General features: G+C 39.2%; 2 protein-coding genes and 2 non-coding genes across 6 annotated transcripts in view; 3 read left to right on the forward strand and 1 right to left on the reverse strand.

The window, feature by feature from the left end:
- Window positions 1–16,825, reverse strand: part of PSPH (phosphoserine phosphatase) — a 55,446-nt gene extending 38,621 nt beyond the window's left edge. Inside the window, exon 1 of one of the 2 annotated variants that reach the window (XM_019421763.2) lies at window positions 16,713–16,825. The gene's annotated coding sequence lies outside the window, so the exon portion shown is untranslated. Of the gene's footprint in view, window positions 1–16,005; window positions 16,209–16,712 lie in introns of those variants that run through there. The other variant, XM_019421765.2, reaches the window with a different exon arrangement.
- On the forward strand, window positions 16,333–26,977 carry CCT6A (chaperonin containing TCP1 subunit 6A). 2 transcript variants are annotated; one of them, XM_019421759.2, is made up of 14 exons: window positions 16,333–16,582; window positions 17,029–17,092; window positions 18,681–18,815; window positions 19,612–19,785; window positions 20,525–20,628; window positions 21,318–21,428; window positions 21,943–22,102; window positions 22,196–22,278; window positions 23,216–23,312; window positions 23,601–23,748; window positions 24,165–24,298; window positions 24,804–24,906; window positions 25,634–25,706; window positions 25,951–26,977. In XM_019421759.2, exons 1-14 carry the CDS (start codon window positions 16,446–16,448, stop codon window positions 26,021–26,023), a joined length of 1,596 nt encoding a protein of 531 aa, XP_019277304.1. In that variant the 5' UTR covers window positions 16,333–16,445; the 3' UTR covers window positions 26,024–26,977. The 2 variants fall into 2 exon arrangements, with proteins under 2 accessions (XP_019277304.1, XP_019277305.1); XM_019421760.2 differs by lacking the exon at window positions 16,333–16,582 and adding an exon at window positions 16,732–16,844.
- On the forward strand, window positions 19,365–19,498 carry LOC128774789 (small nucleolar RNA SNORA22). The gene has a single exon (XR_008419256.1). It is a non-coding gene; the product is annotated as a small nucleolar RNA SNORA22 (small nucleolar RNA).
- LOC128774787 (small nucleolar RNA SNORA15) lies at window positions 23,788–23,927 on the forward strand. The gene has a single exon (XR_008419254.1). It is a non-coding gene; the product is annotated as a small nucleolar RNA SNORA15 (small nucleolar RNA).
- Window positions 26,978–27,215: the final 238 nt, after the last annotated feature.

Here is a 27,215-nt window from a genome sequence, read left to right on the forward strand (position 1 = left end):
ATGATCTCAAGGTTTGTGGTATTGAGCCCCATGTCAGGCTCTGTGCTGACAGTGCATAGCCTGCTTGGGATTCTCTCTCTCCCTAGCTCTCTGCCCTTCTCCCCGCCCCTCAAAATAAATAAACATGAAAAAAAAATTCTTCAAAAAGATCACTTGAATCAGCCTATATCCATTAAGGAAATTGAATCAATAACTGATAACCATCTAAAACCAAAGACCAGGCCCAAATGGGATAACTGGTGAATTCCACCAAACATTTAGAGAAGAAATTGTACCAACTCTCTGCAATCTCTTTTAGAGGATAGAAGAAGTAGTAATATTTACTTCATACTCATTCTATGAGGTATTACCCTAATATCAAAAACAAAGACATTTGAAGAAAAGACAATTATAGAACAATATCTCTCATGAACATAGATGCAAAAGTCCTCAACAAAATATTAGCAAACTGAATGCAACAATGTATAAAAAGAATTACATCCCACAACCAAATGGGATTTATCCAAGATATACAAGACTAGTTCAACATTTGAAAATCAGTTAGTGTAATCATTACATCAACTGGTTAAAAAATAAAAATCACATGATGATATCAACAGATGCAGAAAAGCATTTGACAAAATGCAACAATACTCATTCATGATAAAAATTCTTGTAAACTAGGAATAGGAGATAACTTCCAAAGTTTGATAAAGAATATCAACAAACAAACAAACAAACAAACAAACAAACTATAGCTAACACCATACTTCACAGTGTGAGAAACTAGCTTTCCCATTAAGATCAAGAACAAGGCAAGGATGTTACTACTCACCACTCCTTTTCAACATTGTACTAGAAGTCCTAACTAATGCAATAAAATAAGAAAAGGATATAAAAGGTATACTGATTAGAAAGTAAGAAATAAAATTGTCTTTGTTTAGACATGTTCATCTAATAGAAAATCTGACAAAAATTGACAACCAAAAAACTCAAACTAATAAGTAGTTATAGCAAGGTTGCTGGATACAAGGTTAATATATAAAAGTCACTTCTTGCCTATATACTAGGCATGAACAAATAGAACTTGAAATTTTATTATTTTTATTATTTTTAATGCAAATATTTATTTTTATTTTTATTTTTATTTTTACTTTTTGAGAGAGAGACAAAGAGATAGAATCCTAAGCAGTCTTCATGCTGTGGAGCCCAATGTGGTCATTGATTGCATGACCCTGAGATCATGACCTGAGCTGAAATCAAGAGTTGGACACTAAACCTATGGAGCCACCCAGAGGCCCCTAGAATTTGAAATTTTAAAAAATACCATTTACATCAGCACTCCCCCAAAATGAAATATTTAGGTATTAATCTAACAAAATATGTACAAGACCTATATGAGAAGAACTACAAAACTCTGATAAAGAAGCACTAAATAAATAGATAAATATTCCATGTTCACATATATGAAGTCTCACTATTGTCAACATGTCAGCCCTTCCCAATTTATCTATAGATTCAGTCAAAATCCCACCATGTTATTTTGTGGGTACAGACTAAATGATTCTAAAGTTTATACGAAGAAGCAAAAGACCAGAATAACCAACACAATATTGAAGGAAAAGAACAAAGTAGTAAGACTACTTTAAGACTTACTATAAAGCTGAAGGGCGCCTGGGTGGCTCAATTGGTTGAGCATCCAACTTCAGCTCAGGTTATGATATCGTGGTCTGTGGGTTTGAGCCCCACGTTGGGCTCTGTGCTGTCAGTTCAGAGCCTGGAGTCTGCTTCGGACTCTGTGTCTCCCTCTCTCTCTGCCCCTCCCCCACTCATGCTCTGTCTCTCTGTCTCTCAAAAAATGAAAAAATATTAAAAAAAAAATTTTAAAGACTTACTAGAAAGCTGCAATAACCAAGACAGTGTGGCATTGGGGAAAGAAAAAGCAAATAGATCAGGGAAGAACAGAGAGCCCAGAAACAGACCCACATTAATTTACTCAACTAATCCTCACCAAAGGAGCTGAAGGAATACAATGGAACAGTGTGTTCAACAGTCTTTTTGACAAATGATGCTGGAACAACTGGACATCCACGTGCAAAAAAAATGAATCTAGATACAGGCCTTACACCCTTCACAAAAATTAGCTCAAAATGGATTATAGACCTAAATGTAAAATGCAAAACTATAACACTCCTAGAAGATAATGTAAGAGAAAACCTAGGTGACCTTAAGTACAGCAATGACTTCTTAAATACAACACCAAAGACATGATCCATAAAACAAATTCTTGATGAGCTAGACTTCATTAAAATTAAAAACTTCTACTTTGTGAAAGACAATGTGAAGAGAATGAGAAGACAAGCCATAGAGTAGGAGAAGATATTTGCAAAAGACATATCAGATAAAGGGCTGTTATCCAAAATATACAAAGAATTCTTAAGAGTCAACAATAAGAATCCAATTTAAAAAAATGGGCCAAAGATCTTAACAGATACCTCACCAAAGATATACAGATGGCAAAAAAGCATATGAAAAGATGCTCTACATCATGTATCACCAGGGAAATGCAAATGTATTTGTTGTTACAAAATACCACTAAAGACCTATCAGAAAATCTGTAACACAACACTGAATGTGGCAAGGGCATGGAATAACAGGAAGTTTCATTCATTGCTAGGAGAAATGCAAAATGGTATAGCTATTTTGGAAAGCAGTTTGGCAGTTTCTCACAAAACTAAACATGCTCTTATCATACAATCCAGCAATTGCGCTTCCAAATGAGTTAAAAACGTATGTTCACACAAAAATTTGCACATGGATGTTTATAGCAGTTTTATTCATAATTGCCAAAACTTGGAAGCAATCAAGATGTCCTTCAATAGGTAAATGGATAGGGTTGTACCTGGCTGGCTTAGTCAGTAGAGCATGCCACTCCTGATCTCAGGGTCGTGTGAGTTCAAGCCCCACACTGTGTTTAGAGCTTACTTAAAAAAAAAAAAAATAGGGGCACCTGGGTGGCTCAGTTGGTTGAGTGTCCGAATCTTGATTTTGGCTCAGGTCATAATCTCATAGTTCATGAGTTCAAGCCCTACATCGGGCTCTGCACTGACAGTGTGGAGCCTGCTTGGGATTCTCTCTCTCCCATTCTCTCTGCTCTTCCCCTGTGTGCATTCTCTCTCTCTCCCTCACTCTCTCTCTCTCACCCAGCCTCTCTCTCTCTCTCAAAAATAAACACTAAAAATATGAAATAAAAGAAATATAAATAGGTAAATGGATAAATAAATGGTGTGTGGCACATGCAGACAATGGAATATTAATTACTCAACACTAAAAAGAAATAGCTATCGGGGCACCTGGGTGGCTCAGTGATTAAGTGTCCAACTTCGGCTCAGGTCATGATCTCACGGTTCATGGGTTCGAGCCCTGCATCGGGCTCTGTGTTGACAGCTCAGGGCCTGGAGCTGTCTGTTCTGCTTCGATTCTGTGTCTCCCTCTCTCTCTGCCTCTCACCTGCTCACACTCTGTCTCTCTCTCTCAAAAATAAATACACATAAAAAAAATAAAAGAAATAGCTATCAAGGCTAAAAAGACATGGGGGAAGCTTAAGTGTATATTAATAAGTGAAAGAAGCCAATATCGAATGGTTATGTATTACATGATTCCAACCATGTGACCTTCTGGAAAAGGCAAAACAATGGAGACAGTGAAAAGATCAGTAGTTGCCAAGGTTTGCAGGGGGTGGTATGGGGCAGGAGGATAAACTGAATAGGCAGAGCACAGAGGATTTTTAGGGATGTGAAAATACTCTGTATGATACTAGAAAAATCAATACGTCATTACATGTTTGTGCAAACCCAGAGAACATACAACACCAAGAGTGAACTCTCTATGGACCTGAGCGTTTAGGATGTGTAGGCTCATCAATTGCAACAACGTACCATTCTGGTGAGCAACACTGATAATGGGGGAGGCCATGCATGTATGGGGGCAATATGAAAACTACACCTTCCTCTCAATTTTGCTGTGAACCTAAAACTGCTAAAAATATAAAGTCTTTATTAAAAAAGTAAGCTATGGTAAAGTTAAAACCATTCTGAGTATATACAATAAAGGGAAGTTAACAGCGCAAAACAGACATTTAATGGAAAAACTGAGATGTCTAACAGGCTCAGAGAGTAACAATTCCAAGAAACCACTGCCAGCTCTGGGGAGGTGGTATTACCAGGCACAGGATCATCTGGTAGGAGCTGGAACCACAGTGGCCTTTCCAATTGGAGCAGGAGCCACAGAGGAAATACACACATTGCACCTGAGGTATAGGGGAGAAATATCCAGGTTTCTCATTTCCTCTCTTCAGGGCTTTCTCTTGACCAAATCTAGCCAAAAGCCAGCTGACACAGGAACCTGAGGGAAAATGTATTTTTCTTAAGAGTTAGTGCAGAGCAGAAGAATAGCAAGGAATAGATGTGACAAAGACAGGACAAGGATCAGCAGAGATTACTACAAAGAAGGCCTACAAGTAAGTAAGAAAAAAACTAATTCCAGTAGAAAAATGGGCAAAGGACATGAGTATGTGACTCACTAAAGGCCAATAAAGAGAATTTGAATTAAACTCGTAAAGAAATTCAAAGAAAAGTAATGAGTTACAAATTTTTTTCACAGATGTGCAAAGATAATAAATGTTGATAAGGATGTGGGAAAATGGGCACTTATTGGTAGTATGAATACAAATCCATGCAATTTTTCAACTTCTAGTTACCTATCCCAAAAAGCTTAATCAATGCATAAATATTTCTCTTCTAGGATGTTCATTAGATAAGTTAAATTATGGTATATACATATGTTGTACAATAGAATACAGCATAACCATTAAAAAGGATGGTCTGTACCTAAATTTATTGACAAAGAACTTGTGGATATATTATTGAATAAAAATGCAGAATACAAAACAATATATACAGTATAAACTTATTCATATAAATCTGTATGTGACATTTTGAAATGTTTACCAAAATGCTGAATGTCTGCCTCTCAATGATTTTCAGTCTTCCTTGTGCTCTTTTGTATCACTTGAATTTCCTACATGGTAATGCATTATGTATTATGTTTGTCATTAGGGAAAATATAAATGGAGAAAAATGGGAAAATTTACATTATAAAGCAATATGATTACGATATAATAAGTGCAGCAATTTAACACTGAATCTTCCCCTTCCTCCTCCTAGAAATTAAACAAAGCAACAAAAAGATAATGGGGGTGAGGAGGACCTGAAAATCCAGTATTCTGCAATATGAGGAGACGAAAAGCAACTAGAGACTCGAAAGCCTGAGTAAGGGTTACCAACAGCCCCTGAGATTCAGCAGTGGCTGCACTGAGTGGGAAGTGGCACTTGGGAGTGTGTAAGGTAACCAGCAGCAGCAGGTCCCACAAAACACCAGAAAGTAGACTCACTCCCTAAGGATGAGAAGTTTATGTGAAAATCAAAAAACTTATTGTTCAAAACAAGTAGAGCATACATAGAGAGAAGTGAGGTTGCATTAAAACTATAAGGAACACAGTAGAGAAGGTACAGTGTTCAAAACAATGTCTTTGTGGGGGGCACCTGGGTGGCTCAGTCAGTTGAGCATCTGACTTCAGCTTTGGTTCGTTCAGGTCATGATCTTGTGGTTTGTGAGTTCAAGCCCCGCATCCGGCTCACTTGCTTTCAGCGCAGAGCCCACTTCAGATCCTGTCCCCCTCTCTCTCTGCTCCTCCCCTCAAAAATGAATAAAAATTAAAAAAAAAAAAAAAAAAGAATGGCTTGGAAACTCGGATGTGTTAATCTCAGAAAGTAGATAAAGAGCTCACCTGAAATGCAGGCACTATGTTCCTTGTGTGCGATGACTAGTGATGATGCCAGGGAGCACAAGTCTGACAGCAGAAGCCCTACGGGGTCAGTTTAGAAGAGAGAAGCAAAGGAAGAGGGGCTACTCAAAAAGCACAAAGAAGTGCCATATTGAATGAGGCACTCTAACTGTGGCAGCTGAAAACTTTGGCATTGTGCAGCCTGGAAAACTACCGTGGCCCCTCTTGCCCTTCCTTCACAGGAGATCCTTGAAAATGGTGGGTCCTAGAAAATACAACTCATTTAAAAATGGATTAAAAAGTAAAAGAAAGAAGAACAAAGTGACAAATATCTTTGTTATGAGTTGAAACTGTGTACCCCCCAAATTCATATGTTTAAGTTCTAACCTCTAGTACCTCAGAATGTGACAACAGAGTTAAGGCTTTCCAAGAGGTGGTTAAGTTAAAATGAGGTCTTCAGACTGCACTCTAATCCAATCCAACTGGGCTCCTAATACAAAAAGGAAAATCGGATGCATGGAGAGACACCAGAAATGTTGAGTGCACACAGAACAAAGACCATGTGAGGACACTGCAAGAAAGCAGCCATCTGCAAGCCAAAAAGAGGCCTCAGAAGAAACCAAACCTGCTGAAACCTTTGTCTTGGGACTCCCAGCTTGCAGAACAGTGAGAAAATAAATTTCTATTGTTTAAGCCCTCCAGTCTGTGGTATTCTGCTATACAAACTATTACAACCTTCCATATGAAATTACTGTTAAAATGGTAGAAAACGGCAGCAAATCTTACCCATAAATATACACACCAGAAAACTCTTAGTCACAGAAAAGATGAAAATCAAGAATGACTATACATTCTGTCTTGATATTAAAAACACAACGAGGGGTGCCTTGGTGGCTCAGTCGGTTAAGCATCTGACTTCAGCTCAGGTCACGATCTCATGGTTGTTGAGTTCGAGTCCCACATCTGGTCAGCTCAAGCCCTGCTTTGGGTGAGCCCCGCTTCTCTCTCTCTCTCTCTCTCTCTCTCTCTCTCTCTCTCTCTCTCTCTCTCTCCCTCTCTGCCCCTCTCCCCTGCTCACGCTCTCTCTAAAAAAAAAGTAAATGAAAAAATAATAAATAAAATAATGAAAGAGTTAAAGAGAAAATGATTGCTATAGAAGATAGGCAAGGGAGACCCAACACATGCACAGCTGAACTTCCCAAAGATAACCAAAACATTATAACAAAATAAATATTTAAAGATATATAAATAAAAGCTACTGGATTTAAAAATAAATTTCATTTAAATGAAAAGGGAACCCACTGAATGGGAGAAGATACTGTAAATCATACATCCCGTAAGAGGTTAATATCCAAAATATATAAAGAACTTACAAAACCTTATATCAAAAAAATCTGATTAAAAAATGAGCAGAGGGACACCTGGATGGCTCAGTCGGTTGGGCTGCCGACTTCGGCTCGGGTCATGATATCGCGGCCTGTGAGTTCAAGCCCCACGTCCGGCTCTGAGCTGACAGCTAGATGGCACTGTAACTGAGTCTGAAAGGCCATTCTGCCACTCTACCAAGCTAGCTACTCAGGATGGTGGGGAACAGTGTAAGACCAGTGAATTTCATGAGCATGGGGCCACTGCCACACTTCATCTGCTGTAAAGTGAGTTCCTTCACCAGAAGCAATGCTGTGTGGGATACCATGATGGTGGGTAAGGCATTCTGTAAGTCCATGGATGGTAGTTTTGGCAAAAGCATTGTGTGCAGGGAAGGCGATTCCATGTCCAGAGTAAGTGTCAATTCAATAAAAACAAAATGTTGCTCCTTCCATGACAGAAGTGGTCCTATGTAATCAACTTGCCATAGGTAGCTAGCTCATCACCCTGAGGAATAATGTCATATCAGAGACTCAGTGTTGGTCTCTGCTGCTGGCAGACTGGGCACTTGACAGTGGCTGTAGCCAGGTCAGCCTTGGTGAATATAAGTCCACACTGTTGATCCCATCATAACCTCCATCCCTAATACGACGGCCACTTTGAAAATAAACTCAATTGGGGTGCACTTTGGTGACTCAGTTGGTTAAGCATTGACTTTGGCTCAGGTCATTATCTCATGGTTCATGGGTTCAAGCCCCACATCAGACTCTCAGCTGTCACTGCAGAGCCTGCTTCAGATCTTTGGTCTTCCTCTCTCTCTGCTCCACTCCTCCTTGTGCTTTCTCTCTCAAAAATAATAAATAATATTAAAAAATAAAATAAACTCACTGGGCAATAACAGGGGTGGCTAAAGAAAGAGGCCAATTTGCTAACCACTTATTAAAATTCTCTTCTGCTGAGGTCACCTTTCGGTGAGTATTTATAAGGGACACAAATATCTTCACGTTTTTCACCCAGAGAGGTCAAGCTATGTATCTCTTTCCCAGACTTCCTTGTCACCAATTTTCTAATCATGTTCCTTCCAAGTCCCTGACGTCCAGCCAAACTATCAGCCACAGCCCATGAGTTGGTATATAATCATTCATCATGCCTATTTCTCCTTCCAAGCAAAATGAACAACCAGATGTGAAGTTCTGCCCATGGAGAGGATCTCCCTTTATCACTGCCCTTGGGGAATGTCCCAGAAAGGGGCTGTAATACACAGCTGCCCACTTTTCGGTAGTGCCTGCATATCCTGCAGAACCATTTGTAAACCAGGCCCAAGTTTTCTCTTCCTCTGTCAACTGATCACAAGGAACTTCCTCTGAGGCCACAGGTGCAGGCTGAGAGAGAGAAGGTAGAATAGCAGGAGTTGGGACCATGCATATTTGGGCTGCTTCTTCATGTAACTTATTTGTGCTTTCAGGGCCTCCTGGGATATTAACCTAGTTATAGTTCTAGAAGCAAAGAGGGGTGGTAGGAGTGGGTCCTGAAGACAATCAGCAGTGTCTTTCAAGACAACTGCCTTGGGGGAAACTATTGGTTTCCTAGTGCAATGCAGGGTGTATCTCCTCAGACAGGGGTGGACAAGCTGCTTCTACTGGCAAAGAAAGTGCAACAGGATTTACAGGCTCAATGTCCCCATCTTCATCAGAGTATTCTCATACATCCCATTCCAAATATCAGGATCCCATTCCTTCCTCATCAATGCCCTCTTTTCAATTTGCATTGTAATTCAGCTACTCACATGATGAGATTTTTGGGTTTGGTTTTCAGCAATCTCAGCTCTGCAGCTACCAGAGTTAAGTATCTTTTTCAGGAGAGACACAGAAGATTTCAATCGTTTATACAGTGCTTGAGCTGGGAATATGAATCCCTGAACTCATTTTTTCCCCCACTTTATTCAGTGACATTAGGAGCAACAACCAATCTCATTATACTCATTAGTTTGACAGAAATGTTTGAAGGTGTCACATACATGGTAATCCAGTTCCTTGACTCTTATAAGTGTTTAAGAATATCCAGTGGTAATTTTGCATATTTCTATTTTCGTATCATGTCACAGACTATATCATTACTCTTACTCTCTCTACTACTGGAAACAGAATCATTAGTGTCTTTAAATCTAATCATATCAGAGAGCCAATTCTAGAAAACCCGGAACCAATTTAGAGAATTCATCCTTAAGATTCTGCTCCTTTAGAACCACTCTCAGTATCAAAATCTGTATTAGTCAGGATTCTCCAAACAGAACGAACAAGGTGTGTATCTCGATGTATATATAGATATAGCCTCCCAGGGTGTCTACTGTTAAAGTGAGGGCACTATCTACTGTTGAGAGAGATAGAAATTTACTTTAAGGAAGTATCTCATGATTGTGGAGGCTTGATAAGTCCAAAACATGCAGCAAAGACTGGCAGACTGGAGACCCAAGGAAGAGTTGTGGTTTGCATCCAAAGGCAGTCTACTGGCAGAATTTCTTCCTGCTATAGGGAGGTCAGTCTTTAGTTTATTAAGGCCTTCAACTGATTGAATGAGGCACACCCCTATTATGTAAAATCATCGGCTTTACTCAAAGTCCACCAATTTAAATTGTTAACCTCACCCAAAAAACACTATCACAGAAATTTTCAGAATAACATTTGACTAAGTATCTGGGCACCAACGTGGCCCAGCCAAGGTGACACATAAAATTTATCATCACAAATGGTTACCTCTGAGTGGTAAGTTTATGAATTTATTTAAAACGGTTTTTGCTTTTTCTGTAATTGTTATGTATTATCTTTGTAATAAGAAAAAGTAAATATATTTTTAAATATTTTTTAAAAGATTTGCTTTCGGAAGTCTTCCCTAGTAGCATGACACTGAGAATATACCATTATAGCTGTTCAGTATATCATGTATATTGTGTATACTGTTGTATGTTTGTCTCTCTAATAGACTAGGAAGGCTCTGAAGGAAAGAGACTTCTCTTATCATGTGCATATGTTTAACCCAAGCATAGTACTCTGCCACAAAGTACACACTCAAAGAATCAATGGCCAATAACAGAAAAAATATTACCCTAAATCAATATACTATTATTCCACATACTCATCCTAAACCTGTCCCACTTCTGGGAATTCTTTGACCTCTTCAGACTCCTAAATTAGAAATCACATGTTTCAAAATTCTTTAAATTTTATGTCAAAAATGCCTGTAGCCCCTGGCCTTTTGCGATCTGTATGTCCACTGCTTTAACTTGACTATCCCACTTATAAAACACACCTTATTTAAAAAGTAATACATGCTTATTTTTTACTGTTTTTTCTTTTGCAGTACTGAACATGTTGATTTTTTAAAGCAAAGGTCAAAACAATCGGTTTTTTTTTTTTTTAAACTAGATAATTCTGTACTTCCTTTGGAAAGAAAAACAAACATACAACATAGCCAGAAAACTTCTGAAAAAAAGATTGATGAAGAGGATCTAGCCCTACCGAATTTTGAAACATAAAACTACAACAAATCAAACAATATGGTGTCGCTACTTACAAAGACATAGCTATGGAATATAGACCAAAGTAGATCCAGATACATCTGAGAATGTAGCACATACGTCTGAGAACTATACTACATATTAATAGTAGAAAATGAATTATTCCGGAAAAAAATTAAATTAGATTCTGTGTGATCTTTTTCCAAACACCAATAACCAATTCGGTTCTCAGACACCAACTTTCTTGGTTCTCCAACACCAACTGGGTGTCCAGTAACTTAATTCAATTCTAACTCTATCCAGAATTAGTACAGACCCTGCAGTTAAGGGCTCAGTCGCAGAAGACTGCCTCCACTTCAGATACCAGTTACAAGTCCTAGGTCTCCAAGCTGCCTGCATTTCTATCTGATTTACCTGTCAACTTGTGGGTTCCACAATTCCTTCCTCAGGTTTGAACATTTTGGAGACCGACTCAGAAGTCAGGAAATCACTTCCCTTAGGTTTATGGTTTATTATAACTCAGGAAGAGGCAAATGGAAGAGATGCACAAGACAAGGTATCGGGGAAGCAACAGAGCTTCCACACCCTCTAGGTACACTACCCTACCACAATATCAATGTGTTCACCCACCCTGGCTATTCAAGAATTTTTATAACCTATCTGCTGCCACCTCCACTCCCCAGAGGATAGGGACATGGGACTGAGAGTCCCCACCCTCTAATCAGTGTGTTTGGTCTTTCTAGTGACCAGCTCCCATCCTGAGGCTATCTAGGGTTCCCATCTTTACTCACATCATTCGCACAGACTCAGGCTTATTCTAAAAGGGATCATTATGGATAACAAAAGATACTCGTATCACTCAAAAATGGTTTAGGAGTTCTGTGCCAGGAACCGGGGACAAAGGCCAAATGTACGTTTATAACACCACAGATTATCTTATTCCTTATCAAAATAAATTCCAAATGAAGCAAGGATTAAAATGAAAAATAAAATATCGGGGCATCTGGGTGTCTCAGTCGGTTAAGTGTCCAACTTCAGCTCAGGTCATGATCTTGAGGTTCACAAATTCAAGCCCTGCATCAGACTCTGAGTGCTGAGAGCTCAGACCCTAGAGCTTGCTTCGGATTCTGTGTCTCCCTCTCTCTCTGTACCTCCCCCACTCGTACTCTGTCTCTCTCTTGTCTCTCTCTCAAAAAAAAACCATGAAAATGAAAAATAAAACCTTAAAAATAAAAAAGCATGGAGGAAATTTAAGAATAGTTTTTTTTTTAAGTTTATTTATTTATTTTGAGAGGCAGAGATAGTATGAGTGGGGAAGGGGCAGAAAGAGAGGGAGAGAGAGAATCCCAAGCAGGCTATGAGCTGCTAGCACAGAGCCTGACTTGAGGCTCGAACATACGAAAGCTCAAGATCATGACCTGAGCCAAAACCAAGAGCCAGATGCTTAACTGACTGAGCCACCCAGGAACCCCAAGAATACTTTTTAAGAGTGTTAAGGCCTCTTTTACACAGTATAGCACAAAATCCAAATGCCCATAAAAGGGGGAAAAAAGGATACATCTGACTGCATGGAAAGAATTTTTTAAATTTTTAATAGGAAAAAAGACATAAATACAAAATACTGAACAAACAGTAGTGAGACAAGTAAATTGCAACACAGAAAACATAAAGAGATCCTACAAATCCACAAGTAACCAAAGACAACAGTCAAAAGACATGAATAGACAGTTCACAAAGAACTACAAATGGCTCTTACATATAAGATATATGCTCAATTCTCAATAAACAAATCTAAGATACCATTTTTCACCTATACGATTGGCAAACATAGAAACAAAATGTTAAACATGTTGATGTATATTCTCCTGGTTCTACACACACAAACACACACACACACACACACACACACACACTTGAGGGACTTAATTAAAAAATGCTTTATATTTTATATTAAATATATAAATTTTTATATTTATAAAATATAAAATATTTTATATTTTCACGTATATACTTCTTTTGTGGATACATAAATTTGGGAAGGTTTGCAAAAATGAAAACATTCTGAATTTTTAAATATGTTAATATTTTGATGCATATCCTTGTTTTTGTATAGATGCATGTGGGGAGTGGTTACAAAAATGAGAACATATAATACATGCTGTTTAAAACATGTTTTTCCCTCTTATCAAGAATACCTCTTTATGTCATTAAATACGTCTTCATCACCTTCTGCATGGGCTTTTCAATACCCTTTTTCTGACTACCCTATCTTTAGTCTTCTCTTAGTTCATCCTCCATTTCACCTCCAGAGTAATCTTTACCACAAGTTCTTTGGGTTCCCACTGCTGACCCAGATGCCTTAACCAAAACATAACAGAACATGCTACTTCTCCAGATTTAGCTCTTGCAACCTTCTTCCCTCCATCTTACATATCCATCTTCCATTGGGTGCGCCAGGCACTCCCACTGTTGCTCAGCCTGGAATCACTCTCCTAAGTCCTCTTCTTCAGAAATAATCTATGTGTCTTTCAAAATTCCATTAAAGACACCTCCTCCAAGAAACCATCCTTGGTGCTCAAAGTTAATACTTTTGTGCTCACAGCACTTCATTCATCTCTTAACTATAACATTCTACACTTTATGGTCATTTGCCTGTTCACCAGTTTATCTCCCTAACTAGGCTACGTGCTTCTTGAGGATTAGGGATTTTATTTATTTCTATACCCACTGGATGGGGACTGGGATGGGGATGAAAATGAGACTAGTGGTCCTTGAAGAGTGTTTCAGGCTGAAGGCAAGTAGAAGGTTCTAAGCACTGAAAAGTTCAGAATGACAAGAGCATGAAGTGAGTGAGAAAGAAGAGAGAGGGGAGAGGGGACAGAAGAGACAGGGGAGACAGAGGGGAGAGGGGAGGGAGAGACAGAAAGAAAGAGAGAGAGGTAGGCACAAGACGTGGTTGATCCTGGAAGCAAATTAAGGCATTTAGATTTCAGTCTAAGGTCCTGGGGATAACAGGGATTATAAACAGAGCTGTGGTTTGTAGATTTACTTTTGATAGATTGCTCCATTAGCAACATGGGGAATAAAGATGGAGCAATTACTTAGGGCACTACAGTAGTTGTACAAGAAATGATCATGGCTTAAACCTGAGTGGGGATAGAGAAGAGTGAATAGAGTGTAGAGAGGGGGATCTAGAAAATGAAAATGTTCAGGGAGTAAGTAGATGTGGGAGACTGGCAAAGGAAGGAGTCAAGGGTGAAATCTAGATTTCCGGACTTCTCTGCGTATAACACAGAGTGTCCTTGTTGGTCATTTAACCTCTGTGTATTTAATCATCGGTGAAACTGGTTTATGACACTGATCTACTAAACTTCAAAGGATTCATATTAGGATCAAGTGAAACACTATATGTGAAGGTGCTATGAAAACTATATAGTTTAATTACATTACATTAATGCAGAAGTGGCAATTACTTAACACCCTCCATGTCTGGCACAATACAAAGCATGTTATACGTGCAATTGTATTTAATTTTCTCTAAGATCTCACTTACCCCTACTTTATAGATTAGGAAACAGAGTCAAAAAAGCTTAGTAACTTGTCCAAAGTCACCTACTGGTAAATACTGCAAAACTAGAATTCAAACTCAAATTGTTGGACTCTGGGATTCTAATATACCACCTTGCCTCACTACAGTTCTTTCCTTAAAATTTTATTCTTTATTGAAATCCCTCCTGTATCAAATAGCTAAACATCTGTTGACATTTCTTCCATGACGTATTGAAATGGATCTGCTCCCACAACATGACCTCTTGTTTGAAATTCTCCACATTCTAAAGTTCTCCTATTCTAGGAGGATCTCTGCTGTCAGCACAGAACCCAATTCAGATCCTCTCTCTCAAAAATGAATAAACATTAAAAATAAAAAAATATTAAAGTTCTCTTTTGTATCATATAATGAAAATAATTGTCTGAAAGTGTGATAACGGAGACTAGAAGAATGACACATACAAATAGATTCCCTCTACAGAGATCATGTGGATTCTTCTGTTTTGCTGAGACTTTGTCTAAGGCCTGGTGTGATGTTAGTGGAGATGCCTAATTAAGATTCCAGTATTTCTTCATTGTGGATTTCTTGCATTCATAGTGACTTTAAAAATGCCGCATTAAAATACTGTTGATCTCAATTACTGAGTGTTTGGTGCCCCCTTCAATTTTATCTCAGGAGACCCACTCCCTTTCCCTACCTACAACCACATGCCTGAAATTACACAATCTTCAGCTCTGCTTATGTCTCCCCGCACATCTCCAACACTGGTTAAATAAATCTGCATGCAAGTGAACACAAGTCTCCTGTGTAATGCTATTACTCAAATTTATATATATGCTTTTATGATTCTCAAATATACAAACCCACTTAAAAGCATTATATACCAGGATACTCACTGCAGCTTCAGTAGCAGAAGACTGGGAACAACCTAAATATCAAACAGTAGATGGCTAGTTGATGTTGCCACTCTTACAAAGAATATGATTCAGCTACTAACAACGAGGAATCCCTATACGTATTGCCATGGTACCATCACCAAGATACTTTAAGTATAATATACACCAACAGTGTGTATTATAAATTGACATTTTGTGTGGGGAAAATGCTTGTATTTATATGCATATGAGTTTGTAAGTTCAGAAAACCTCTCGGAAATTCAGAGTATATAATGGTAATTGTGCTTGTCTATAAAGCAAGTTGAACTAGAGGGAGGAGGGCATACTTTTCAACAGATACCCTTTGACACCTCTGAGTTCTAACAAGTTTCGTTACTACTTATAAAAATGAAACACAAGGCATTACTGAATACCTAATATGGGGGGGGGGGTACTGGATACTAGAAAACAATGGGCAGAAATGTTTCAGGGTTTTTTTGTCTTAAAAAGGAGTCCTCTCAAAGAACGTACACGACTCATTACTCCATCAACTTTAAGTTTTAAAACCTGCCTTGCGAGCCTGAGGCCTCAGCAGTGTCCGGAGCCCAAAAGGTGGACTGACATGCTTCTCGCATGGCACCAATCCTGCAGCTTGGTAAAAAGGCATCGAGCATTTTCTACCTTGCATTCTATCTCATCTTCTCTAGGCTTAAAACATTGGGCGAGGGCCCTTATCGGATTCGCTTCTGCATCGCCACAGCACCTAGAAGCCCTACAGGCACACAGTATCAAGTCAAGAAAACACTAGTGACGGGGAGCAGAGAAGCAAGGGGTGGAAGCAGGGCAAACCGCGCGAGTGGGGGAGGGAGAAGCCCACACTACACCGGCGGCCAGAGACCTCCAGGAAAGAGCGGCCCACACTGCAATCATGCCGGGTGGCGCGCCGCCCACAGGCCCAGCCTGGCGCCAGAGCGGCCGCGCGCCCCACCCCGCCTCCGTCCTCAGGTCCCGGGACGGCCAAGCTGGGCCAAGACGGCGGCGAAACCGGAACGCTGCGAGCCCTTTCTGCCTGGGAACAGGGTCTTCTCGTGAGCAATGGCGCCGGGGCCCGGCCGCGAGGGGCGGAACCGCAGGCGCCGCGAGCCAATGAGCGGCGCTGGCCGACTCGCGGCCCAATGGCAGCAGCGCGGGCACGCTGGGGACGGTCCGGGCGCGCCCGACTTTTCCAGAAGACCCGGGTAGCGCCTCCAGGCCACACTGAGCCGGCTTTAGGCACTCCGCACGCCGGGTCTCCTCCTCTTCCTGTGGTGGTTAGCTATGGCGGCCGTGAAGACCCTGAACCCCAAGGCCGAGGTAGCCAGAGCCCAGGCGGCGCTGGCGGTCAACATCAGCGCGGCCCGGGGACTGCAGGACGTGCTGAGGACCAACTTGGGGCCTAAAGGCACCATGAAGATGTAAGGCGGGGCCGGCGGGTAGGGTAGGGCGGACACCACGCACCTCGCGCCGTCGCGGGCATGGCGGCGGGGGCCAGGGCCTTGAGCTCGCCGCCCCCGGGCCTCTGCTCGCGGCTACGGCCCTACTTACCCGCATACTCCCGGGTCGCGCCTGTTTCCTGCCCCGGCCGTTTCCCCTTGTAATCGATGCTGTCTCTGCGGAGAACAAAGCTGCCCGCGTGCGCGGCTCTCCCCCGCGCCCTGGGCTCCAGCAACCCTAAGGGTTCGGCCGACCGTTTCTCTGAAGGGAGGGGGTGGGCACTGCATCATTCCTATTGCTGGGTAGAGAGAACCAGCCGCGTGGCCCCAGCTCCCTAGGTTCTGGGTAAAGCCGGATTTGAATGGGACTCTTAATTTGGTGCCCGTTGAAAAAGTCACACTGTGGTTCATTTCTGCCCATTGAACAGGCTTGTTTCTGGTGCTGGAGACATCAAGCTTACTAAAGATGGCAATGTGCTGCTTCATGAAATGGTGAGAGACTGCTATACTAGGTCAAAAATGTCTTGGTTTTCCGTATTACGTGTAATTTGCAAGAGGATTTTTAGTGTTCATTTTCAAAATAGGAGAAATCACTATTAGCCCTCAGCAGGTCTGGAGGAAGTAGAAGAGGATTATTATTGGTAACAGTACTGACAGTACAGTGCCAGGAGGAACCCTGGGGAGTCTGATAACTTATTTTTGAATCCCTACTCTTGCCATGTAAGTCCTTGGTTAAAGGATTGTAGTTACTAAAATTTATTAAAATTTGGAAAACTAAGCGGTTGACCCAGGTAGGTGCAAAATGTGATAACACGGCTATACTTTATTATTATTGTTATCATTATTATTATTATTCATATGCTATTTTTTCTCTTTATAAAACCGCAGTTTCTGTCTGGTCCATCTCCACCTCCAGCTGAACGGGAGACGAAACTCTTTGCTTTACCGTTTTTAAGTCTCACTGTCCCAAGAATATAAGACTGTTGAGAGGAGCAATTGTTTTACTCTTCCCTAAGTTTCCAAAACCTGGCACTTAAAATCCAAGAAAGGAAATGACTTGCCTGTGGTTTGAATTCAGAATAAAATTTAGGGTTTTGATATTAGTGTACCATGCCTTCAGTTTGCAGATATTTGTAAACATCTTCAGTAAGGATTAGCTAACCTAGAAGGTTAGTTTTAGTTTGTTTTTAGTTGGCTAAGTGGTGACCTGTGCTAGCAGACAAACTGTCAGTGTCCCCAGAGACAAAAGGCTGCACTAGGTTAGTGGAGAATAGGAGATTTAAAAATCAAAAGCAGTACAGGAGCATTGTTTGGATCTTTTGTAATTAAGAATTTGTGGGTGATGTTGGAGACATAATGAATATCCTGTTCTCCCAAAACCTTTCTTCGGTGATGTAGCATTCACCGATGATCTTTGCTAAAGAAACTTTTTTTCTTTTTAATTATTTGTTCCGTTCCAACTGAACTGGAGGCTGCTGGGGTTTAATTGTAGAAGGAACCTGGTTTAGGGGCGCCTGGATGGCTCAGTTGGTTAAGTGTCCACCTTTGGCTCAGGTCATGATCTCACAGTTCATGGATTTGAGCCCCACATAGGGCTCTGTGCTGACAGCTCAGAGCGGAGCCTGCGGTAGATTATGTGTCCTTCTCTTTCTGCCCCTCCCCTGTTCGCATTCTGTCTCTCTCAAAAATAAACAAACGTAAAAAATATGTATTAAAAAAGAAAAAAGAAGGAACCTGGTTTATTGTCACAAGAGTCCTAGATTTGTCATAAAGAAGCATGCATGGATTTGAAATTATATCTTACTTGTAACTCACACCTTCAATAAACCTTAACTAAGCCTCACATTTCCTCATCAGTAAAGTGGAGATAATCCACTCAAATCTACATGTGAATGTTTTTATTACCATAAATTGATGTGTAAAATAATTAATGGTGAGTTTTAAATCAGCGCCACATGTAGCTGATCATTTGGGCAATTTATGCAAATAGATGCTCTTAAAGGAGTCCCTTCAGATATTTTAAGGTATATTTATTTGGACTGTTTGAATTTAAGTAATTTTCTTCTTTTTCTACTTCCAGCAAATTCAACACCCAACAGCCTCCTTAATAGCCAAAGTAGCAACAGCCCAGGATGACATAACTGGTGATGGTACCACTTCCAATGTCCTAATCATTGGAGAACTACTGAAACAGGCGGATCTCTACATTTCTGAAGTATACATGATTCTTGTGTTTCTGTGATAGTTATGTAAACATGAAATAATCTGAATTTTATTTATATAAATTTATGTGTTAATAGTAGCTGAGGCAGTATAGTAGAATGTAAAGAGCAGGGGGCTTAAATCTTGGAACCAGAGCCTGGTCTTATACAAGTTTATTGTGATCCTGGACAGATTAAAGAAACTTCCTTGGCCTGCAGGATTTTTTTTTTTTTTTTTTTTTTTATCAAGTGGCATTGCATATGATTTATATATGTCTATAACATAGATTGGTAGTTGAGATCTAGAAACCGGATATTCAGGACTAGGCATATTTATAAAGAAAAAGCCAACTAAAATGTAAATTTAAATAAGAATTCACAACTTTTTTTTAGTCCTGAGTAGTTTGAAAGTTAAAGCAAACCATAGTAGTGATCTAATGCCAAGAAATTCCTGGGAAGAGAGGAAAATCAGACCCTTGGTCTCCCTGTTTTTGTTCGTAAAAGATGTGAATAAATGGTCCCCCTGAGCACAGTTTTGAGTTTGGGGCGTTATTCCTTGTGGTTTGCACAGTGAAAACCCAAGTGTGCTTTATAGTTCCCTTGGTTTTGACTCTGTGCTACAGCAATGTCTGTTCTTTTCCTCTGCATTGAAAGGACTATCTATCCTTTTAAATGTATTCAGAAGGTCAGCACATTTTATTGTATTAAAGCATATAAATGGTCCAGAATATTCGTTTAAACATTTACTTTGTCATCTAATTGAAGAACTCCAGTGTTAGAGATGATGGTTATATGATTATATGTTTGTAGGGTCTTCATCCCAGAATAATAACAGAAGGATTTGAAGCTGCAAAAGAAAAGGCACTTCAGTTTTTGGAACAAGTCAAAGTAAGCAAAGAAATGGACAGAGAAACACTTATAGATGTGGCCAGAACATCTCTACGTACTAAAGTGCATGCTGAACTTGCTGATGTCTTAACAGAGGTATGTTAAATGTGGCATTTGGTACAGTACACCTGTGTTGAAGACCCTTGATATACTTCCTGGTTTCGGTTACAGGATGCTATCTGAAACCTTCACCGTGTCAGGGCTCCTGGGTGCCTCAGTCCATTGAGTGTCCCAACTCTAGATTTTGGCTCGGGTTATGATCTCATGGTTGTAAGATGGAGCCGTGCATCGACAGTGGGAGTCTGCTTGGGATTCTCTCTCCACCCCACCGCTCTTCTTTCACTCACCCACCCCCCCAGGCAAAAAAAAAAAAAATTTTTTTTTAACATTAAAAAAGAAAAAAACATTCACAGTGTTATACCATGTGAAATAAGTAGTTTCCTTTTTGTGGTAGTGAGAGTAACTGATGTGTGTTCCTAAAATGTAAAATGAGAAGATCAAATAATAGTATACCTGACCAGGTTATAAAGATATAATCAGAGTTTCCATTAAAGGTTTATAAAATGGAAATTTTATTATGAAAAAAAACTTGTGTCGTCAATATTTTTAATAAAATAGTGGGGATGTCAGTGATTCTTTACCTAATTATAAATTGAGATGTCAGGAATGTAAATGACTTCAATCCTTTACAAATAATGTATTCTGTTAGCTCATAGAGAAGGGCTTAGATCAGTTCAGAGATTTTAAAGAAACTACACTTCTCTGTAGAACAAGCAGCATAAGTGTCTGGACTTCTGCAAATCAAATTCATCTAATGGTTATGCTCCTATTGTAGGCTGTGGTGGATTCGATTTTGGCCATTAAAAAACAAGATGAGCCTATTGACCTCTTCATGGTTGAGATTATGGAGATGAAACATAAATCTGAAACTGATACAAGGTACGTGGTAGGATGCTATGAAATCCTTATGGTATGTTTCCAAATTTACAGGCACTTTTTACAGTACATCTGTTTCGACTTTTTTTTTTTTTTTTTGTCTCTGAATTCCTGTGTGTATTCCTAGGTGAATATTTAGTTTGCTCAGTAGTGTTTCCTCTTGAAGTTACTGGTATGATGTGTTTATAGTCAGAGTGATTCTGAAAAGTGAGCTACATCAGTGATTTATTGAATTGTGGGATACAAAGCATAATAGACTGGTGGGGAATTTAAAATATATATTTCAATGACCAAGTTAAAAAATATTTTTAGGGGCACCTGGGTGGCTCAGCATTCAACTCTTAGTTTCAGTTCAGGTTATGATCACTCTCTCTCAAAATGAATAAACAAACTTTAAGAGAAATATGTTTTAAAGGAGGTAATCACAATTTGATAGCCAGCCATTTGCAACTATTTCTCTGCAGTTTCCTGTACAAGATAAGGGTTGTTACTTTTGTTTGAATGGGTCGTGTCTGTTATGTTCTGGATATTGTTTTTTCATAATTGAACCTGCCTGGTTTCACCCAAAAGTCTTGTTCAAAAACTCCTAAAGTTGTGTGAAAATTATCAATACAGTCTCAATTTAGTGTTTGAATTTCATTAATATATGTTATGTATCATTTAGAAATCAATAACTATATGTATTTTAACAGCTTAATCAGAGGTCTTGTTTTAGACCATGGGGCTCGGCATCCTGATATGAAGAAAAGAGTAGAAGATGCATACATCCTCACGTGCAATGTGTCATTAGAATATGAAAAAACGTGAGTCTATAGCTCCTTACAAATGGAGTGGAGAGGTGGAGCAGCTTGTATTTTGGGCAAGTCACTTGTGAGATTACTCTAAGGATACTAATGCCTCAGTTGGGTTTGGGTGAATTATAGAAAATAACTTCTGAAAACATTCCAGGGATAAGGACTGGAGTTAACTATTTGTTAAATCTCAAGACTAACCCAATTTCTTCGGCTGGTTTATCTTCTTAAAAAATAAACATTTCCCTTGGGGCGCCTGGGTGGCGCAGTCGGTTAAGCGTCCGACTTCAGCCAGGTCACGATCTCGCGGTCCGTGAGTTCGAGCCCCGCGTCGGGCTCTGGGCTGATGGCTCGGAGCCTGGAGCCTGTTTCCGATTCTGTGTCTCCCTCTCTCTGCCCCTCCCCCGTTCATGCTCTGTCTCTCTCTGTCCCAAAAATAAATAAAAAACGTTGAAAAAAAAAAATTAAAAATAAATAAATAAATAAACATTTCCCTCCCCCCCCACCCCAACTTTTTTTTAAATAGAGAAGTGAATTCTGGCTTTTTTTACAAGAGTGCAGAAGAGAGAGAGAAGCTTGTAAAAGCTGAAAGAAAATTCATTGAAGATAGAGTTAAAAAAATAATAGAACTGAAAAAGAAAGTCTGTGGTGATTCAGATAAAGGATTCGTGGTTATTAATCAAAAGGTGAGAATGAAGTTTTACTTTATAAATGAGCCTGTATCATTCATTGTTATTTTTAAGGTGACTTCTATTAAAACTAACTTGTTTTTGCCACAGGGAATTGACCCCTTTTCTTTAGATGCTCTTGCAAAAGAAGGCATAGTAGCTCTGCGGAGGGCTAAAAGGAGAAATATGGAAAGGTACAGATACCAGATTATCTTGGTGATGTAAATTTTATTTATTTTGCAAGTTAACTGGGATTGCTTTTTCTCCTGTAATTACATTTTTCCTTTTTTTATTGTGATAAAATACACATAATATAAAACTTAACATTTTACTCATTTTTTCTAATTATAATCCAGTGGCATTAAATTGCATTCATGTTATCATGCAGCCATTACATCATTCATCTCTAGAACTTTTCCATCTTCCCAAACTGAAATTCTACTCATTAAATAATAACTTTGTTTCTCCCACTCCTGGTAAATACTATTCTACTTTGTCTCTAAATTCAGTACCTCCTGTAAGGGAATCATGCAGTATTTGTCCTTTTGTGTCTGGCTTCTTCACTTAGCATGATAGTTTCAAAGTTCATCCATGTTGTATAGCATATGTTAGAATCTCATTTCCCTTTCAAGGATGAACAGTACTCCATTGTATGAATATATCACATTTTATTTATACATTTATCAGTGGACATTTGAGTTTCTTCCTCAAATGTCCTGTTGTGAATAATGCTGTTGTGAATAATGCTGCTGTGAACTTTGGTATATGCTTGTTTTAATTTTAAACCATGAAATGTGTATGTATGTAACCATGTCGAGAGACAGCATCAAGGGGTTTCAAAGAACTACTTTTTCCTCAGAGCTCACCACAATAAAGAGCTCTTGTTCGCCTTTAGATTTCTTATCAAAGGAGTATTTCCTAACTTTGAAAGCCTGGTTTAAATGATGAGTTAGGAGAAAAGACTGGTTTTTAGCTGGTTGGTGGTGAATGGAGAGGCTTGAGTTAAAATACATTTCAGAATATCTAATTTCAGTATGTAATTCTGAAAGATCGCTTCCTAAAAATTATTAATCTCTTCAAACATAACAAAGCCACTTACAGGTCTCCCTTAAAACACTTCCAATATTTCAGGCTGACTCTTGCTTGTGGTGGAGTAGCTCTAAATTCTTTTGATGACCTAAATCCTGATTGTTTGGGACATGCAGGACTTGTCTATGAATATACATTGGTGAGTGTATTTTCTTTCTGAAGATGATAATACAATGATGTTTCGTTCATGAATTCATTCAAACCCAGAATCATATTTTTGATTTGTTTACATACATTTTGATGCTTATGTATAGTAATGATAAGCCATTGATGGGAAAAGTCACATTTCTTTTATATGAAGTAGTTTATTTGCTTTAATGTGATTGGTATGTTGTTTTCCTATTAATAAACTACTTATTCTTCCATAAACCCCTCTTCATTCTTTGTATAACCATATCCTGTTTTTGAAAATATCTTTTTCACATAGGGAGAAGAGAAATTCACCTTTATTGAGAAATGTAACAACCCTCGCTCTGTCACATTATTGGTCAAAGGACCAAATAAGCACACACTCACTCAAATCAAAGATGCAATAAGAGATGGCTTGAGGGCTGTTAAAAATGCTATTGATGATGGTAAGATCCTTATTGTATATTCTTTTGCTAGTGTGAAAGGCATGGCTGAATACTGTGTTCTTTTTATCAGTAATTTACACAGCCAGACACCATGCAAAAGTAAAGTCTTCCCTTTAAAATGCCTGTGATGGTATGCGAGGCTTTTTTATAGCATATCATGATTAAAAGTGGATACAAATAAATGAACTAATGCTAAGACCTTGCAAGAGCTTCCAAGTACTAGTTAAATTGGGCCATTTTGCTATTTGATGTGTTGCTTGTATTGCTTTCAAGTGCAGTATTAACACTGTGGTGGTTATGCCAAATTCTCAAGAAATGGATGGCTTTTGTGTGTGTTTTAATTTTCTTAAAAATGATTCTACAGTTTTGTTTTCTCTGCAACTTAGCATTTCTCTCCGTCCCCCCGCCCCCAACAGGCTGTGTAGTTCCAGGTGCTGGTGCAGTGGAAGTGGCAATGGCAGAAGCCTTGATTAAATATAAGCCCAGTGTAAAGGGCAGGGCCCAGCTTGGAGTGCAAGCATTTGCTGATGCATTGCTCATTATTCCCAAGGTATGAATACTTTAACAGTTTTCTTAACTACATCAAAATGATTTAGCTGATGAGAGCTTTTTGATAATGGCATTTTTATCATGTAGACTTTGAGTGAACAAGTTTTATTCATTTTCTCCCTAACATAACTAGAGCCAGGTATCTCTTATCCAAATGTATTTGGTTCCTGTGGAAGGGAGTTGAATAACTGAAGTTTCAGATGGCAGGAGATAAACTGTTTTAAGAGTTTGCAGTGTAGGAGTTATACTAGAATACAAGCTTGCTCTTTTGTTTTGTCTTGTATGCTATTTTAGGGATATAGTTTATGACCAGTGTATTGCTGGGCTTGGGGTGGGTTAATGAGTTGGTTAGTAACAAATGTTCTATTTAGTTATTCTCTGATATGAACATAAATACTGGTCTATCTTAAGGGTTTTTTTTTTTGTTTTGTTTTTACTAATTGGAATTATGGTTCTTATCACTTCTTAGGGTTCTGTCTTTTAAAGGATTAAATTTGTTTATTTAGGTTCTTGCTCAGAATTCTGGTTTTGACCTTCAAGAAACACTAGTTAAAGTTCAAGCAGAACATTCGGAATCAGGTCAACTTGTAGGTGTGGACTTGAACACAGGTAAGAGAACACAGCTATTTGTAGGGGGAGAACTAGATTCAGGTGAGGTAAAATCAGGGAGGATAAAAAATGGAAACAAAAGAATGTTGGAGAAAAGTAGAGTGGAAGAAAGATAACAGAATCCTGCAGTATTTGTAAGACCTGTTACTGTCAACAGCATCATACATTCACATTAGTAGAAAGGGTTTCTGGAATGAGGGAAATGGTAGGCCCATTTTGGCCAGTCAAGTGCTCTACTTTAAAATTTTTTTTTTTTCAACGTTTTTTATTTATTTTTGGGACAGAGAGAGACAGAGCATGAACGGGGGAGGGGCAGAGAGAGAGGGAGACACAGAATCGGAAACAGGCTCCAGGCTCCGAGCCATCAGCCCAGAGCCTGACGCGGGGCTCGAACTCACGGACCGCGAGATCGTGACCTGGCTGAAGTCGGACGCTTAACCGACTGCGCCACCCAGGCGCCCCTCAAGTGCTCTACTTTAATATGAACAAACAAGAATGCATCTGGAAAAATAGAGATGTTCAAACATTTGGTAACCAAATAGCGCATTACTATTACTGGATGTCTTCTGAGTAGAGATCGTAGTTTGGAGCAAAATTGGACTAATTGAGGAACTTTGGATAATGAGAATAATCAGTGATGAGCAAATCACAAAATACTCTGTTTTCTTTGCATTCTGATCTTCCAACTTTCTGTGTGTGATTTTAAGAATACTGGGTTACTTCACAGGTGAGCCAATGGTAGCTGCTGAAGTAGGCATATGGGATAACTATTGTGTAAAGAAACAGCTTCTTCACTCCTGGTAAGTTTGAGACAGCCAAAACTAAAATAACCTTTAGAGAATCCTCATACTCTTACTTGGTATGTTTAATTACGTGGGGTTTTTTGTTTTTATTTTCATAAAAATGTAATCAGCTGAAAGTATAAAAACTAAACTAGCCTTCTATGTTTTTGAGGGGAAAGGAGAAAGTTAATTGGATATAATTTGCACAGTTTGGGGTTCATATGTCACATCTGAGCCATCTGATTTTTCCTTCCCCTTTCAGCACTGTGATTGCCACCAACATTCTCCTGGTTGATGAGATCATGCGAGCTGGAATGTCTTCTCTAAAAGGTTGAATTGAAGCTTCCCTTGTGTCATCTGTATCATGAAGACTACAGAGTGATCCTAAGAATATAGCCATGGAATTTTCGTCCAAGCTTCAAATGATTTTCAAAAGCATTTTCCTTTCCCATACGAAAAAGAGAACACTGACACTCAAATTTTGAAGTTCTGAAATTATAATTACAGTATTTTTTTAAATGTCACTGCAGTGTACACCATTAAGCAGGCTGTTTTCACCCAATGAACAGGATGTTTTGCTTTAGCTTCCATGATCTAAAAGTACCATGTTAGACAAGTATGTTACCTACCTTGTTATTAAATGTTCCTTGAAAAGCAAATTTAATGGTTTAATAATTTCTTCTAATGGATGTATTTTAATATATCCACTAGTTCTCCACTGTCAGGCTTGTAGGTTTTTATGCAAATATAAATAATACTTAAAGTAACTTAAGATTTTGAAAGCATCCCTGTTTCTTTAGTATTAATTCCTGAGTAAAACTGTTGGAATCATTTGTTTGGACTTTTAATGCTTTTAAGTACTTTTGCTAAAATGCTCCCCAGGAAAGTTGTACTGGGCAGAAAGATGGGTGAAGCAGAGGCAAGGGAGTTGATCATTATATATAAATAAACTGAAAGTATGAAGAGAGAAAACTAGAAATAGAGGAGACGGAAAAACACCCTTAAAGGCATGGGGGCTAAGGGAAAGGAGATTTTCACGTGGACCATATTTTTACACCCCTGTCTGTACCTGTGCTTATGCTGGAGGACCTGCCCAACCATTCCAAACTCTGTAGTGTCGTCTTTCACCCAAGTTACTGTTCTCTCCCACCCGCTTCCACAAAATTGTTTTTATAGTTGGTAGATCTCATTCACAGCCCTTGAGAGTGAAGTTGTGTGCTGCAAAGCTTTGTGTTTTTGAGGACTTGGCAGTTGCCCACGGTGTGCAATAAATATTAAATTGAAACCTTTTCTGTGATCTTGAAATGGTATTCCAGGGCCCAAAAGGAATTTGAATATAAATGGGTAGAAAATCCGTGGAAATGTTCTGTTCACAGTGTAATGGAGGAGCTTGTGGAACGCCAGGGCCCCTGGACGCTAATCTCTTCTCTGGCTCCACAAGTTCTATACCCAGCCACAGCCTGGGACTAACCAAGCCCTTTTGACCAAAGGGGGTTGTAAGGGAAACGCTAAGGAGGCGTTGCCAGC

Source organism: Panthera pardus, unplaced genomic scaffold, assembly GCF_024362965.1.
Source record: "Panthera pardus isolate Hobbes unplaced genomic scaffold, ASM2436296v1 HiC_scaffold_4, whole genome shotgun sequence".
NCBI lineage: Eukaryota > Metazoa > Chordata > Mammalia > Carnivora > Felidae > Panthera > Panthera pardus.

Bases quoted from the DNA above. Each gene is read 5' to 3' on its own strand.
- CCT6A (XM_019421759.2), top strand. From the start codon at position 16,446: ATGGCGGCCGTGAAGACCCTGAACCCCAAGGCCGAGGTAGCCAGAGCC. The intron at 21,429-21,942 runs GTGAGTCTATAG...TTTTTTAAATAG, and splicing joins TCATTAGAATATGAAAAAAC to AGAAGTGAATTCTGGCTTTT. The intron at 23,749-24,164 runs GTAAGATCCTTA...CGCCCCCAACAG, and splicing joins TAAAAATGCTATTGATGATG to GCTGTGTAGTTCCAGGTGCT.